This window comes from Peromyscus leucopus, chromosome 10, assembly GCF_004664715.2.
Source record: "Peromyscus leucopus breed LL Stock chromosome 10, UCI_PerLeu_2.1, whole genome shotgun sequence".
Classification (NCBI taxonomy): domain Eukaryota; kingdom Metazoa; phylum Chordata; class Mammalia; order Rodentia; family Cricetidae; genus Peromyscus; species Peromyscus leucopus.
Window position 1 is genome coordinate 22,037,831 of NC_051071.1, and position 16,679 is coordinate 22,054,509.

Sequence of the window (16,679 nt, forward strand, 5' to 3'; positions counted from 1 at the left end):
CAGCCATTCTGATACCTCGTAGAGATAATTGCACCTTTCCTCTGGATTCCCATCTGTATACTTTCAGATGTAGATACGGCTATTCAGAATAAGAGCATGTACAAATATATCTGGGAAGCCATGATATTCTCCTGTCAGTCTCAGTAGGTTATTAGAAGACCTTGCAGACAAGGACACTGGTTTATACCCCCTGCAAAAGGCCTCTGTGTGGGACTTAGGATGGTGCTCCCCTAAGCACTGTTTGGAAACTCTGTTTAGTATCGTCTTCCTACCAGGGTTCATACTTAGTACAGATGCAGATGTCATTCCAAACTCCTGCCTCTACGCAGAATAATTTCAATCCAATACCTAGTTTCTGAACTAATATTAAGATGGCTATTTGTGTTCCCAAAAGGGTTCATCCTGCATAGGGCATAATGGTGGTATGAGATCAGGCTACATTGTGTCCCTCTCTGTCACCTCTGAATGCTAGACCCTAGAAGGTTAAGGACACCAAAAGTTACCCTTTGCCATAACAAGCAAGGTCAGGACTCTAGGATGAGAGTGTATTCCAAGAAGTTGTCATAGATACCCTCAACATGCAGAAACTATGGGATCAGTCACTAGGGAGATAAGAATTACTTATGGCTTTCAACTTTACCAGCATGAGATCTTCTGTTGCCATACCTCCGTTACTCAGGAAGTCACTAAATGCTGTTTGAACATCATGTAAAGACAAATCATGACCCATAAAAGCCCAAAAGGTCCTGTTTTTCTTGGCTTCTCTTTCCTCTTGTCTTTACTTACTGATATCATCTGTATTTGGGAGAATGGATTGCCTGCGTTTGCATGTTACTGTTTCTCCCAAGCACCCATCCAAGAGGAATGTCACCCTCTTGGGGTGACCCTCTGGGGGTCACCCTCTGCTACTAGCTGTCTTTTTCCTACTGTGCAGTCATGTGGTAGAGTTGCTGCTTTGATTTGGCATGGCTGAGGGTAGAGACTCAGCCCGCTGCCACTATGACTGCTTCTTCATTGCTGCTTGTGTTGATGAGTACCACCCAGCGTCCCTGGAGCCTAGGCTTTACATTTAAGGGCCTCAGTCATAAAACCCTATCTTCCAACACAATAAAGCAAGTGGGATGGACCATAAGTCTAGTTTATTGTGTGTGGTACAAGTTTGAAAAGGAGGGTGCTTTTCCATCAACTCATTTGATTAGATCCAGTTGCAAATTTTTCACTGCCCTGAATTCAAACTGGGGCATCATCTTTCCATTGTCTTCCTCTGAACTTGGTACACAAAATCAATTCACAAGAGGAATTCTGGCCGAAAGGTAGACACACACACACACACACACACACACACAGGTGAAATATGCCTGTGGTGGTGGTCCCTTCTTCTGAGTGGCACTTGGAGCTTCACCACTAGCTTTGCCCTAGGAAAATGGTTACAATTCATGCTGGATGGACTTAGAAGTATCTTACACCTGTCTGTGATAGAGGACCCAGGCCACCACTCTTCTTCTCTTAAAGAATAGCTTGGCGAAAGTGGGCCTTTGGCCTGCAAATTCACTCCTGCCTTCTATTTCTTCCTCAGTAAAATTGAGATATGTAGCATTTCCTCTTAGAATAGTGACTAGCATATTGTTAGCCTTCAAAAGTGGCGACTGATACTATTATTGTTGCTGTTGCTACTATTTACAGTTCATGGAGGAATAAGAGAAACAGGATTCTTTGGATAATCTTTATGGTCATTTCCAGCTCTGCTTGCCTGCCTCCTCTTCAAACTAGAACATCTTTTTTTTGAATAGAAATAATAGGCAGAGAAGGGAGAAGAAGAGGGGATGTTGTCTCTTCCACCCTGAGAGGACTAAGAGTGGAGCTGACAATGTTGCTAAACAGTGGATCCCCCGAACAATCTGGCTGTCATCAGGCACTTCGCCTGTCTACAGATCAGCATCATGAAACTCTGAGTTCTAAGGTTCCTGTGGGGAGCTTCAGTTAGGCAAAAATGCTGTAAAATGTGAATAAGAGAGATGACCTTTGTGGCTTGGGGTTTTTCTTAACAGTGTACCCACATGCAGTCACATGGAAGTCGTAGCAGAAGTAGAAAATACAGTACTCTCCTTTATCAAGAGCAGTGGTGGATGCGAACTCACATGAATGGCATTGGAAGGAAGCACTTAACAAAGAGCTCACCAAATGGAGCCTGTCACCATCCATCGTGCTTAGAGGGGCATGAGGCCCCACTGCCATTGGACCCATGGACTCACAGGCACTTAACAAAAGAGCTGCACCAAATGGAGCCTGTCCACCATCCATCGTGCTTAGAGGAGGGGCCATGAGGCCCCACCCCTCTCACATTATGAGAGTGGAGGTGACTTCTTGGGAAGAAGGGCTCAGCAGAACTGTGCAGAGGATGAGAGGAGCAGATGGGGTGAAAATGGTCAGAACATGTTATTACATGTATGGAATTTTCAGAGGATTTTTTTAAAAAAAAAATAGTGTATATGTGTGAAGAGAAGTATAGTGTCTGCGGTGAAGAGGGTCCCCTCTCCCACCCTCATCCATCGCCCCACTCTCTACCTGGAAACCCTTCAAGGACCTTCTTAGCCCCAGCTTGTTGGTAAATGGTAGGATGGTAGCAGCGAGGTTCATAGTTACAGTTTGAGAGAAATTCTTCCCCTACTTGCAGAGCAGAGCATGTGTTCCCAAGTAGCCTTGCATGTAGACTGAGACTGGAAAAGAACTTGGGTCCTGGATTCTACATCATCCAGCCTCTGCATCCCTAAACCAGGACTCCAGGAACTGTGGCCACAAACATTTCAGAAGTCATTCATGTAGCTCAGACCATAATACCTGGAGTCCAGAAACTGTGTGACCATAGGGACATTTATAAACAACACCATGACCATGTAGAACCCTGAGTATTCATGATCATCAGCACAGTAGCTACAGGAACAGTTAAAAGCATGTTATATATTGTACAGTCCTTCTAAGGAGTGTCAGAACACACAGGAATGTGGGAAACATTGAGGATAGCACCCCTTTGGTAGAGTGCTTACCTTGTATACATAAGGCCCTGATGTGATCTCCAATACTATAGAAAAATATTGAGTGCTGGATTCTACTATGGCCACTAGTCATATTAGCTGCTAAGCACTTGCCACATGGCTGTCCAAGTTGAAATAGTTTGTATGTCTAAAATATTCATCCATTCTAGTGCACAGTGAACAAATGTTTTAATCACATGTATACATAAAGCTAAAATTAAAGCAATTAAAATTGCATTCACTTCTCTCCTTTAAAATAGGATTGCAAGAAGATGTAAAATTATACATATAACCCCCCCACCTACCCCCCCATGTATTAAACACCAGTGTCACAGTCTGAAGCCTTATCACTGGGGGAATGCTTACAGCTGCAGTGAGCATGTGCAGCAGTCATCCAGTTTCCCAGGCTACCTACTCTCAGGCTGCCCTTATCATTTTGCAGTAGCAGGGTTGCTTTGGTCTCCATAAACAAATTACACTACTCTCTGAAAACATCACGATTTTCCTCTTAGACATTGTTCACAGCCGCATACATCTCTTAGAGAAACTCAACCAAATCAAAAAGAAGCGTAACAATGCGCTGCGAATATCTTATGATTTGAGATGAGTCAGAATCATGCTATTCACCTTTTCTTTCCTCACAGCAAATGGAAAGAAAATCTCACCCAGCTCCTATGTGTCCAGCACTGAATAGACAGGACAATTCCCTATTCTCATCTGCCTGGAGCTACAGAAACACGTGCTGAGGCCAAGCTGGGCCAAAGCTGCCACAGCTGCATAAGAGGCATCCCCTCTAGCTCCACTCTGAGCTCCCAAGGGGAAGGCAGACGAGGCAGATGAGCCTCCTAGGCAGATGGGTTTAGAAGTCCCCGGTGCTCTTTGCTTGTCCCTCATACCTTATGCAGCAATAGCATGAACATTGTCGCATTCTCCGCAGTCATCACCTCCAGTTCTGTGTGAGAAAATAGCTCTGGCTGTGTTTATTCAACATGTGCAGGCTGATAGCAAAATGCCCACTCAATGTTTGTCTGCTTTCAGTTTTCTTGGTCTTCAGCCACAGTAAACTGCCAATAAGGACTCTATCTAAAGATTTGGTCATTGTCGGGGGTGGGGGGTGGGGGAGCCTGGGAAAGAAAGATCCGTGCCCACTTGCTTTGTGGCAGCAGATGCATTGCTCTCTGCCCATTGTGCATTCAGTGCTGCATGCCTTGTGCTCTCCCGTAAGCTACTCTTCAGGCCCCATGATTGAGTCCAGGTAAGTTCCAAAGAGGAATGGCAGTCTCATGCTTCCGTGTAACCCTCTGCAACAATGGAGAATGGCTGTGGAGGAAAAGCAAATGCCACTAGATCTCTAACCCCAGAAATCTTAGACAGGAAAACAAAATTGGTCAATTGGACATTGGTATTGATCTTGACTAGACAACCCTTCATGCAAAAGCTCAGGCTCAGAAAATAGCAATCCTTGAGGTACATCAAAAGTAGGGCAAGCTGAAGAAGCAGTGAAAGAGACCCATTGCTGCCTTGCTCAGAGAGTGAAGGGACTTGGCAGCTTTGTAAGAAACCTAAGCCAAGGGCCTGGCAATGGTTAGACTTTCCTGCATTCTGTAAGGCACCCAGGTTGGCCACTGCTGGCATATGTCTACTCCTCCCCAAATAACGATGACCCTAAGGGCACAAATCACATCCGAGTGCCAGGGAGCAAGGCCAGGACCATGGGAGAATAGAGGTGTGCTGGCAGGGTCTGAGAATGGGTGCCAGCATCAGTGGGTGGAGAGGGAATTCTGTAAGTCTCTATGAGGCAGGAAGAGGAAAGGGACTGGTCCGGGGAAAGAAGACCTGGGAGAAGGAGTAGCTTTAATAGTATGGAACCTCAGACTTGAGCATGACAGTTGGTCTGGATGCAGGGAAGAAACTAGCCAAGAAAGTCCATACACCTAAAACTGAGCTACTAATAGCTAGAGCAGTTGAGACTGCTCCTGGGTGGTAGGAATTTGGTGAAGGACTGAGGCTGCTCTGAACTGACTATAGACTTCTCCCTGGTGGATGGCCAGTGAGATCTTGGGACCAGTAGGCTCCTATAGGAAAGAAGGCCTTGCCATACCATTCATGTGAAAAACATTTAAACTCTTTTACAACCAAAAGGAATCGTTAACTGGAGTCTGAAAACAGTTTAAATTTTGCACATTAAAATAGGCTCATCAGTCTTGGGAAATAGTTCAGTAAAGAGCTTTTCATATGATCATGAAGAACTGAGTCCAATCTCCAGAACCTACATTTAAAAAAAAAAAAAAGCCCAGTATGATGGCATGTGTTTTTATTTCTAGCACAATGGAGGAAGAGCCAGGAGGATCCCCGTAGCTCACTGACTAGACAGTCTAGCCTACATGGGGAACTCTAGAGCGAGGCCATCTCCAAAACTTCCACATTCATGCACATAAAAGCACCCAAATACGTAAGCATGCACTTTAAACAGTTACTTTATCACACAAGGCACTTGATGGTAAACAGCCCCTGCAAATCCTCCTTTTCAGTACAGCACACTGTGGCTCATTCCTAGCCCACCCTTGTCCACAGGCATATGTGGTTTTTGTCATCACAGTTATCCTATATATAGTTCTGTGTCTTGGTTTTTTTTTTTTTTTTTAAATGCATTGTGCTAGAAGCAGCATTAGTCCGTGTTTCTCCATAGGCTCTCTGATTGTCATGGTTACTGATTGGACTGTATTTCTCCACAGGCTCTCTGATGTCAGAATTACTGATTTTATTGCCCTTTACAATGGAGACAGTTCTCCTTACAGCTGAATATTTTAGATTGCTTCACAGAATACAATGAATACAGTTGCATTTATATTTTCTCCTCCCGTTGAATTGCTTCCTTACAAAGATGAAGTGTTGTTTGTTGATATGTGATTCCATATTGTTTTCCATTTAAAATCAGCAGCAGGTGTGTGTCTTTTATATTCATTGCAGTTTCACTAGTTCAAAGTGGTTTCCTTTCTTTTCTAGTTTAACGTTTAGAATAAATTGGTGGAATTTAGTTTTAATTCTTACTGATAATCTTCTTTTCAATGTCTCCTGGGTGATAGAACCATACATTCTTTGAAGACAAATACCTTAATGTAAAAGAATATATATGTGTATATATGTACGCATATACATATATTCTTATTATATATTATTTGGCTGGACTTTAAGCATCCTAAACCACAAGTATAAATCTAAAAACTGATTTGTTTTATATGTCAAATACAATTTTGCCTGGAAATTTCCACATTTTCCTCTGCCATGTATTCTAGTAAATATTTGAATTTATTTTCTCCATCACATTCCCTGGGAGAGAAACAGCTTTAGTAGACTGCATTGAAACAATTAAAGGCCAAAAGGAAAGCAGTGGGAAGGACAGTTGGGCACCTCTTGTGGTCCTGATTAATTGGTCTGCATGCACACACATCTCCAACCAGCCCCTTTTGTCTAGCCTGTCAGAGGACATTAGCGGAGACCGATCCTGAAGCTGCTTCCTGGCTCCCAAATGGACATAGTCACGAAGAAAGAAAGACTCATTTATGAGAATAAAAATTTTGCTGCGTAAGTGAGGATTGTACAAGGCACATTTCATGCATCATTATCTGGGCCTGATTAGCAATGATGGAAATTGGTCTTCAATTTTAACAATCAGCGGGAAGGAACCTTCAGCTCCCACTAAAGACGGACAATTGCCCTGGACATGTCTGTGTTTTCGGCACAATGGGAAACTCGAGGCCAAGGCCCTCGCAGAGGCAGCTTTCAAATTGTTTTGGCAGCATTTGTCTCACATACGCCATTGTCCCTGTGACGCAAATAAATTATGACCTCCCTCTCCTAAGCAGCAGGATGACCTATCTCAGGACGCCCTGTGCCACAGCGGGCCGCATTGTCCCTCTTGACCCTAGACGTGGCTGGGCCACCTGATCAATGCAGCCTACCCTTACTCAGGCTTTGGAGCAGGTGCACCTGGCTTGGGATGCTATGTGACCTTGCACATGTCAGTGGGTCCTCTCTCTACAGTTTCCTATCTGAACAATGACAATGGCGACACCACTTACCTTGTAAATCATTTGTGAGGGTTGTAATAAGGTGATTTATACCAATAATCTCCAATTGGGGTCCAGCAGGCCGAAGCTGCCTCTCTAGCACAGAGGCATGCCATCTTCTGGAGCTTCCCTCTGAAAGACCTCCAGGAAGGAAGTCACAGGGAAGGCCAAGAATGGGAGCTTTTCTACTGTTCCAGTGGCCTAAATGTTTTCTGTCTCTCTTGTCATGGCCTTTATGGTTACAATAAAAAGAATCCAAAGGTAGTTCACCTCCGTGTGGGGCACCATCAGGTTTCCCAAGCCCCCATAACTCGCATCTTTTGCCCTGTGCAGGAATTAAGATGCAATAATGTGATGAAAAAGAAACATATCAGACAGTATGAAAGGCCCTTATTGTAGAGAAACGAGTTGTTCCTCCCTTTCCAAACCTTGCAGATGGTTCACTGCAGAGAGGCGGCACAGGGGGGAGGCAAAATCGAAGGACTTCTGAATGTTCCCCATACAGCCCCACGTGCTCCGCTCTTAGATTCTCTCTGACAGTGTAGGAAGTTCAAAAGTGTCCTGTCCCAGAGCCTGAAGCCTACGTGACTGCAGCCTGAGGGACACTGATGTTCATGGACAGATGTTCATGATGCAGACGTTCAGGAACAGGCTGACAGTTTAGAGTCTAGCAGAGAGACACAGCCCTGGCATCATGACCTCACTTCAGTGCAGTGCATCAGGTATTAACGAATACAGCATGCATGGTTGCAGTGAGACATGACTCATTCAACATGGTTGGTGTTGATACATTGCTAATAGAACACAACACTCCAACGTATTACTATGCTCTTACATGCTTGTCAGTATACAATGTATACACAATATGAGAAACAACTTATTAAATAAGAAAACAGAAAATGTAAAAGAGAAAGCAGAGTCAGAGTCAGAGCTAAATCTCACCCTTCCTCCTGCTGTAGCTTCTGAAGAGCTATTTCTGTGTGTAAGTCATTTTATCATTCTGCTTCTCATTGTTGTAACAAACACGTGATGTGTCACTGTCTGAAGTACAGCTAAAGCATATGTTATGCTGGCTGTATCCTGAACACAAGAACTATGATTAAAGCGTTGCCACACGCCACTCTGTCTATGGCTCTAATAGCTCTGACCGCACTTTATTAACATACAATCAAAATCGCATTTCAGTACAGTTAGAATACCACCACACATCACCCATGCAAATCTGTGTTGTTCCAAGGACAGCAGTGGTCCAGTGAATGTGGGGCTACTTAGCTTTGAATATGAACTGAAGTTTCTGGAAAAAGAGGACTAAGTTCTAATCAGTACTAGGAAAATAAGCACTCTTCCTTTCTCTTTGGTCTTCCTTAGAAATGAGAAAGTCACCATGCCTCCAAATGATGATGAAGACCTATTCATTACTGGACACCTCCATCAAACCCTGGCAGAACTTGATGAAGACCTGGAAGGTAACAGCCACAAGCCTCCTACTTTGATAGCATCCAGTATGACCTTACAGGAAGTCACTTTTTCTGAGTACTTTTGTATGACTCCACAAGAAAGAAGTCTCGGGATTGCAGCTTGTTTTGCCTGTATGTAAGGGCTAAACTCCTCACTCAGGTGAGGGCTGTTCTTGATGGACTGCTTTTTGTCAGGGCTCCAAGCAATATTAAGAAAGCATCTTGCCGGGCGGTCGTGGCGCACGCCTTTAATCCCAGCACTTGGGAGGCAGAGCCAGGCAGATCTCTGCGAGTTCAAGGCCAGCCTGGGCTACCAAGTGAGTCCCAGGAAAGGCGCAAAGCTACACAGAGAAACCCTGTCTCGAAAAACCAAAAAGAAAAAAGAAAAGAAAAGAAAAGAAAGCATCTCAGTAGTTTTTAAAGTGTGTGACAAGCAATACTGCTTTAGTGTGTTAAGTAGCAGTCTATACACATTAAAGATAGAAACATCCAGAATACCAAAATGAGGTAGGCAAACACTAGATGGCACAAAGAGAAGCAGCTGTCTATTAAAACTTATAACTCTTCCTTGCTTGGTAGTGCAAAATACACAATCTTTTGTCCATGATAAACACCCTTACCATGGAGTTCCCCGTGGCACTGCTGTTCTTTTAACATGTTGCTTGGAAAATAACACTATAAGGTCAAGGCAGGTGCAAATAATTTCAGTAAGTAAGCAGGAACTCCTTTAGACAAAGAAAGCTACACTATTTTCTTCGTGGTACACATCAAAAATAAAATGGAAAAACACAACAAGTATAAAACAGACATTAAAACTGACCCTGACTTTGTCTAATTCAGTTTTCTGTGTCTCCTCATTGGTATTCGGTTGACACAGCTAGGAATCTGAACCAGCCATATAGTCTCCCACACACTGTGACCACATGACCCACTCCATCATTTAGTGCTTTGAATAATCAGTGTAATTCTGAAGACACCAAAACTTACTTATTCTCTCTTTAAGAAATTAAAGCTAGAGCAAATCATTCTTCATATCTTGCTGTGCTTCTAGTAGACACGAGAAATACGAAGGGTAAAATCCCAGTTCACTTGAGGACATTTTCCAGAATTTCAAATGTAGGAATCTGTTTTATAATTGGATGACTTGGCAAAATGTGGTGACTAAACATCTCACCCTGAAACATCATGGTTCTGCAAATGGCTCTCTTGCTGTATGGTGAAAGTTGCACTTCTGGCTCCAGACAGATGTAGATTATAAATCAAGATAACACTTAACATGTATGCTTTACAAAACACAGTAGGAATCCCTGGGGAAATCAAAGGATTGGCCGTGCTTGCATTAACTCACTGAAAATACTACAAAGGGTGCCAATTGGTAACTTGTGTTTATCTTTCGCTGCAGGAATGGAAGAAAATTATGAAACAGATACCAGCTCTCTAACCAGCTCCATAAATGGTGTGTCTAACCACAGTCTTCAAGAAGCCATAATCCCTGATAATGGCATGGATGACATCCCAATTACATTTATTGGGGAAGTTTCTGATGAGCCTGTTGACTCAGGACTGTTCCCCAGTAGAAGCAACAGTGCGGCTACTTTTAACACAGAGGGCATTGCCAGCCAAAGATCTCACCTGCCCCCATTTCAGACTGAGCATAGCCAGCCCTATGTGAGGACAAATAGAAAAGAGCCTGACCCCTCCCCTCCTTCCCAAGATATCAGAAAGAGAAATCAGTCATCAACCTTAGCCAATACATCTGAAGAAGAGAATCCGGTTGAAAGAGATCCCAGAGTTACTTCATTTGTTTCAAAGCTTTTTATAGATGACCTAAAAGCAAAGGATAAAGGCAAGGGGCATGGATCTACTCACAGCCAGAAGACACAGGCAGGTCCCAGAGCAAATTCACTGCCAGTGAATCAAAAAGATGGTGAGGAGGAAAACCCCATCTCAGCACTACCACCATGGTCTCAGCATGGCCAGGCCTCAGGGGGAAGCTATGGACTCAAATATGGCCTCACTACATATAAAATTGTCCCTCCCAAATCAGAGATGAGGTATTATGACAGGGATGTGTCCCTCTCCACTGGTGCCATTAAGATTGATGAACTAGGGAACCTGGTGAGTCCACACGTGAATGGGAACAGGACCATATCCCGGTCATCAGCTGTTGTCGAAACGGATGCACAACCTATTGGAAAAGTCAAAGAGTTCTGGAGGCGTAACTCAATGGAAAAACACCTGAATGGGCCAGCAGAGTGTACAGCCAAAAGCGCTCCCTCCACCGCCACCACTGCCACACCAGCAAGACCACAGCAGGATAGTGGACCGAAGGCAGCCTCCGCAACGCCCGCTCCCCAGCAGCAGCCTGCCCCACAGGAATATGGGGTCCACCTGGAGGAAGAGAGAAGCCAGCCACGTTCAGCAGTCTCTTGTCCTGTGAAAGTGCCAGCAGCTAACCCCGCAGAAGTCACATTCCTCAAGCCTCAGAGAAGAACATCCAGCCAGTACGTGGCCTCTGCTATTGCCAAGAAGATGGGGCCTCCAAGAGTCCATGCTGATGTGGTGAGACCACATAAGAAGACTGCTGAAAAGGGTCATGAAGAACCAAAGCTGGTTAGACCACCTCCCACTGGGAAAGACGATGCAGCTCCCAACCAATACTCAGAGGCACGACAGCATGAGCCTGATACAAACCAGGGCTCTGTCTGCCTTTCCAGCAACCCTGGTGTGCATACGCCAGCAGGAGACCATCCCAGGGTAGGGGTCAGCAGCCTGTATGGGAAGCCAGCTACTCAAGACTGTCCTGCTGCTGTCCACAGAAACTCCAATTTCCTCCCAGTCAGATCTTCCCAGAGGGATCGTGTTTCTGTGGGACCGAGCTGTGGTTTCAATGAAAAGCAAACTACAAGTAACCAAAAGACGAGCTCAACATCTAACCCCACACGGGCACCGGACAGGACGCACCCGCCCCCTCCACTCTTGGCAGAGGCCCGTGACTCTGGGAGGATACTGATGAATGGTTCTGCACGGGCTCCAGGAAATTGTGAGCCTTCTCACTGTCCAAAAGAGTCTAGCCCTACTAGCTACATCATCTTACAGACAGAGGAAAAGCCCAGTCCGTTAACTACAGATGTTCAAGACACAGATGATGCTCTACCATCCAGCATTTTTGGGCCAAAGAAAAAATTCAAGCCTGTTGTTCAAAGGCCAGTTCCAAAAGATACATCTCTGCACAGTGCCCTAATGGAAGCTATCCACTCATCAGGAGGGAGGGACAAGCTCCGCAAGGTGAATGTGGTGGGCATCAGTGTTGGGTGCAGTGGTGGGCAGGGAGCACGGTGATGTGGGCATCGGTTGGTGCAGGAGCACGGACGGTGATGTGGTGGGCATCGGGGTTGGGAGCAGGGAGCACCCGAGCAGGCCTTTCATCCCTGTTGTAGATCTTGAGAATGGGACTGGAGGAAAGACTGCAAAGACAGAGCTGCTAGTTTGCAGGTTTCATTTTAACTACGTTCTGTTTCCTTCTTTCAAAGCATTTAAATAAAAGCACTAGAGAGGCCGATGGGCTTTATCTTGTCAGGCTCCAGCAGTACAAGGGAAAAGATGTCAATCAATAAATATCCATCCTCTGGGCCAGAGTAATAGGGAGGCCAGGGTGTGCGACTATGCTCTGGTCCAGAAGCACTCTTGTCAGCTTTGTGTTATCGTAACCAAGTACCTGAAAAACTTAGAAAAAGGAAAGGTTTGTCTTGGCTCACAGTTTGGAGGTTTTAGTTCATGGTCAGTTAGCTTATTGCTTTTTAGCATGTGGCAAAGCAAGGGAGTGTGGTGAGAACACCTAGCAGATCAAAAGCTCACCTCATAACCAGGGAGGCAAAAGAGACAAGTATCCCACCATCTCCTTCAAGGACCCCCTTCCAGTGACCTTGGACCTCCTACCAGGTACCACCTCCTAAAGTCTCCACCAGCTCCTAGTGGTAACAGGCTGAGGACTGTGCCCTTCATGAGCTCCTGAAGAACATCTTGACACTGCTTTCTGATCAGCTGTGTATTGATAAACACAGCTACACATTCTGAGACTGGCATGGCAGTTTGGATTCATTGTTGTGTGACCATCATGAGGTGTCGCACAAGCCTATAATGGCAACAGGCCAGCACTCAACAGGGACTTCTCGTTACATCAAATGTAATCATCAGGAGATGAAAAGGATGCTACTGATATAGCAGGCCTCATCATTTTGGAGGCAAATGGAGGTAGATAAAGGAATAAAACCATATCCTAAAGGTAGTTGTCCATGCCAAAAAAAACCATAGAACCTGTAGTATAAGTGAATGCATAATACAGTAGTAACATGGTCACCCATGTCATAATCCAGGGTTACAACTATATATAACTGTGTGTCATACCCATGCATGTCTACCAGTGCAGTGCATAGGCTTGCCTACACTAGCATCACCCCAAAACCCTGCAAAATTCATTGCAGTAGGACACTAGTATGGCAACAGTGTCACTGAGAGACAGGAATATTTCAGCTCTTTTCAGTCTTCGGAGTCTGTTGTCATCACTGTGGTATATTGTTGACTGAAACATTATGTGATGGCATTGCCATTCTACAGTTAAAGAAAAACCACAAGAATTTTGTGATCCTTCTCCATATCAGCTCATTCAATACATCAAAATGTTATTACTAAACCAGTGCTAATATCGAGTTATTTTCTCTATTTTTCTTTTCAGTTGAAACATGGTAGGGTGAGTCTACATGCTCTGTCCCAGTGTCGCCCACTAGCAATCTCATCCAGGTTTACAAGCTTTCAGTAGATTTACAAGATTTACAACATTGCCAGTTAGGGAAAGCTGGGAGAATAGCAAGAATAGTCTCATAGTAAAAGCCAACATTGGATGCAACCCCAAATCTATAGCTTTTGATTCCCAGATAGCTGCCCCCCCCTTGGCTTACTACAGGGTTCTGTCATGGTAGCCCATAGAAAGTTGAAGATATCCTAAGCTGAAAAAGCCTCAATGCACTGAACTCTGCGTGTGCTCAGAACATTTACATCAGCCTACATTTGGGCATCATAGTCTAGCTCAAAGCCTGCTCTATAAATGTGTTGAATGGCTATGTAAAGTTCTTGAATGTGATGAAACCAGACAATCAAATGGTTATGTGATACTTTGGCTAAGTTGAACATGCTTCTGGGACCTTCTGAGTGTACCTTTAGGCAGACAGAGTGAGTGGAATGAATGCTATAGGCTTCCGCTGATATGGGGCGAGCCTTTCCTTATTGTCAGAGTGAAATATGTTAACCTTGTTAATATTCTAGACCGCAGAACACACCTCTGAAGGAAGGCCAAAGAAACCATCCTACACAGAGACAGAGAGTGAGCGATCCGCCCTTCTGGCAGCCATCCGGGGCCACAGCGGGACTCTCAGCCTGAGGAAGGTAAGGGAAAGGGTCTCCCATGTATATATAACAGGTTCAGAAACTTGCCCATCCTTCTCCCCAGCAACCTAGGCCAGGACCACCAAGTTTCCATCACTCTGACTAGATGGCTGTCACCGTCAGAGCGGCAGACTCTGCGTGCTCAGCACATTGTCTCCCGAATCCAGGCGGCGGTCATAGCCGATGCTCATAGAAAGTGAAAGAGACCACTGGCATCCCCCTGCCTTTCCTGCAAGCCTACCCTGTGTAGATGTAGCCAACTGTCTTATTAAATAAGAAACACAGAACCAATGTAAAAGAGAAAGCCAAGAGGTCAGAGCTCAGAGCTAAAACCTTACCCTTCCTCCTGCTGTGGTCCTACCTCTCCGAAAGAGACCTACTTACTGTGTATATGTCTTTATATAGTCTTTCTGTTCTGCCTTCTCATTGGTTGTAAACTCAAACACGTGACTGCCTTGTCACTGTCTGTACGTATAGCCATCCAGGTCTTAAAGGCGTGTGTCTCCAATGCTGGCTGTATCCCTGAACACACAGAGACTTACTTAGCTCTGTCTACCAAGTGCTGGGATTATAAGTGTACGCCACCACCGCCCTGCTTTCCTATGGCTTGCTAATAGCTCTGACCCCCAGGCAACTTTATTTATTAACATAGAATTAAAATCACATTTCAGTACAAATAAAATACCACCATAACCCTGGCCACGAACACTTTCCAAATTCTCTCACACACTCATCATGATCTCCGGCTAGGAAAACGAGGCCACTGCCTACCCTCTCAGAACGAGGCAGCTGTGTGAAGCTATCCCTGAACATGCACAGCTATCGGCAAAATATTGATTGATCTTAGGAGCAAGACAGCGCACCCATAGCTGCCATCCATGGGGTTTAAGAAATGATGTGGCATGCACATTTCCCCCCATGGTTTTAGTGAGTATCAACCCTCGCCCCTCGTTATTCAAGTTTGTATGTCTGGCTCATGTTTCTCACATGTAAGGAAAGTTGAGTGACTAGAGAGTATTCCTGCCATACATGGTGCCCGTGGGGCCATGCTCTGGAAGAGCACAGGGATATATGTGTATGAGTCATCAGCAGACAGATGTCTGTTTCTTGTGATTCATCCTTAAAGAGCTGTTTGAGGTTTTTCTGTGAGATGGTTAACTGTGTGCTGTATTCTTGGAAAGGACCTTTACACAAATGGTAACTGAGGCTGCTGGCAGGCTGCTGTAACAAAGCGCCATAGACTGGCTGCCTTAGAAACAGCGCAGGTTTATTTCCTACAGTTCTGGCAGCTAGAAGTCAAAGATCATGGCAGCTGCAGAGTTGATGATTCATTTGGTTGTCTGTCTAGTTCAGTGTACCTTCACACCAAGGCTTCACGTGATGGAAGGTTCATGGGACTCTCTGGGGTCTCTTTTATAGGGTACTGATTCTGTTCATGGTAGTTCCACATTTATGATCTCATCACCCCTGAAAGTGTCAACCCAATCACCCTGGGGTGTCACAGATGAGATGGGGTCCATGAGTACTCACTCCAGTAATCACTCAACTGTCTCGTTAGGTGTCATCCCTTGCCTCTGAGGAGCTCCAGAACTTCCGAGATGCTGCGCTCTTAGCCCCAGGTTTGGACAAAGCTCAGCAGGAAGACCATGGCCTTCCACCCCCACCTGTCCTGCCGCCACCACCCCCTCCAGCCCCCCAGGCTCCGTCAGCCTCCATAACGGCTTCTAGGTTCAGCACAGGCAACCTCAGCAACACGGTGGATGCCAGGCAAGCCTTGATGGATGCCATCCGCTCGGGCACGGGAGCTGCAAGGCTGAGAAAGGTGAGCGTTGGTAGGGGTGATAGAACTGGAGGCAAAGCTAACTGTGCAGCCCTGCTTCTGGAGGGCACCACCGAGGGCTGGGCAAAAAAAGAACTGACTCAGGAGAAAGCTAGCTCTACATACCACCTGCTGCCCGTGTGGCACTATTTAAGCTAAACCCACTTCTGTCCCCCTCCTAAGCCCAAATCAGCACTAGTACAGGGACGGGCTGGGTGAGAATCCACAGTGTGCTTTCTGGAGCTCCCACTGGGAATGCAGCACCCTTAGCCTGTGATGCTGTCAGCTGTCTTCTGGTACCTACCCTCGTCGGCCAGCATAAAGCATAGCTCTTAGTGAATTTGAAGTCTCCCAACAGAGCCTACACTTTTTTCTCCCCACCCCTTCCCTCAGTCTCTTTGTACAGTATAATGCAGGCCTGCTTATCTACTTCCCACCTAGACACTGTAGAAAACTCGGGCTCCTGAAGTAGTAAAAACTCCACCTGGCTTCTGAGCTCTGTTTCAGCTTCAGACTGTCCTATGAATTCACTGACTTCTGTGGTTGCACATGCCTCCTGGATATGGAACATTATGCTAATAACAGGAACACCTAGGGGGATTTAGATTTTCTAAGAGATCATTTCTGCATCCAAAATTGTGCTGTCCTTGAAGAGGTTGGTAGAAACTTAATCTTTACTTTCTATGTTAAACACACAAGGCTAGAGAATCCAACCAAGTCCCTTGGCTTAGTCAGACATGGACTGGACTTAGCACAAAGGTTACTTGTTGCCCAGGCCATATCCTCTAAGAAAAGCAGGTTACCCATGAAGCCAAGGCTGGGTCACTTTCATATAAGGCTGCTCTTGCCATGAATAAGA

The 16,679-nt window shown here is 45.3% G+C and overlaps 1 protein-coding gene across 8 annotated transcripts in view; it reads left to right on the top strand.

Annotated features, from left to right (window-relative positions):
* Cobl (cordon-bleu WH2 repeat protein) overlaps positions 1 to 16,679 on the top strand; it is a 235,058-nt gene that overhangs the window by 203,763 nt on the left and 14,616 nt on the right. For all 8 annotated transcript variants that reach the window (XM_028882949.2, XM_028882952.2, XM_028882950.2 and 5 more), the window contains 4 exons: positions 8,471 to 8,568; positions 9,962 to 11,847; positions 13,882 to 14,001; positions 15,560 to 15,823. In XM_028882949.2, coding sequence (XP_028738782.1) covers positions 8,471 to 8,568; positions 9,962 to 11,847; positions 13,882 to 14,001; positions 15,560 to 15,823 — 2,368 coding nt within the window. The remainder of the gene's footprint in view (positions 1 to 8,470; positions 8,569 to 9,961; positions 11,848 to 13,881; positions 14,002 to 15,559; positions 15,824 to 16,679) is intronic.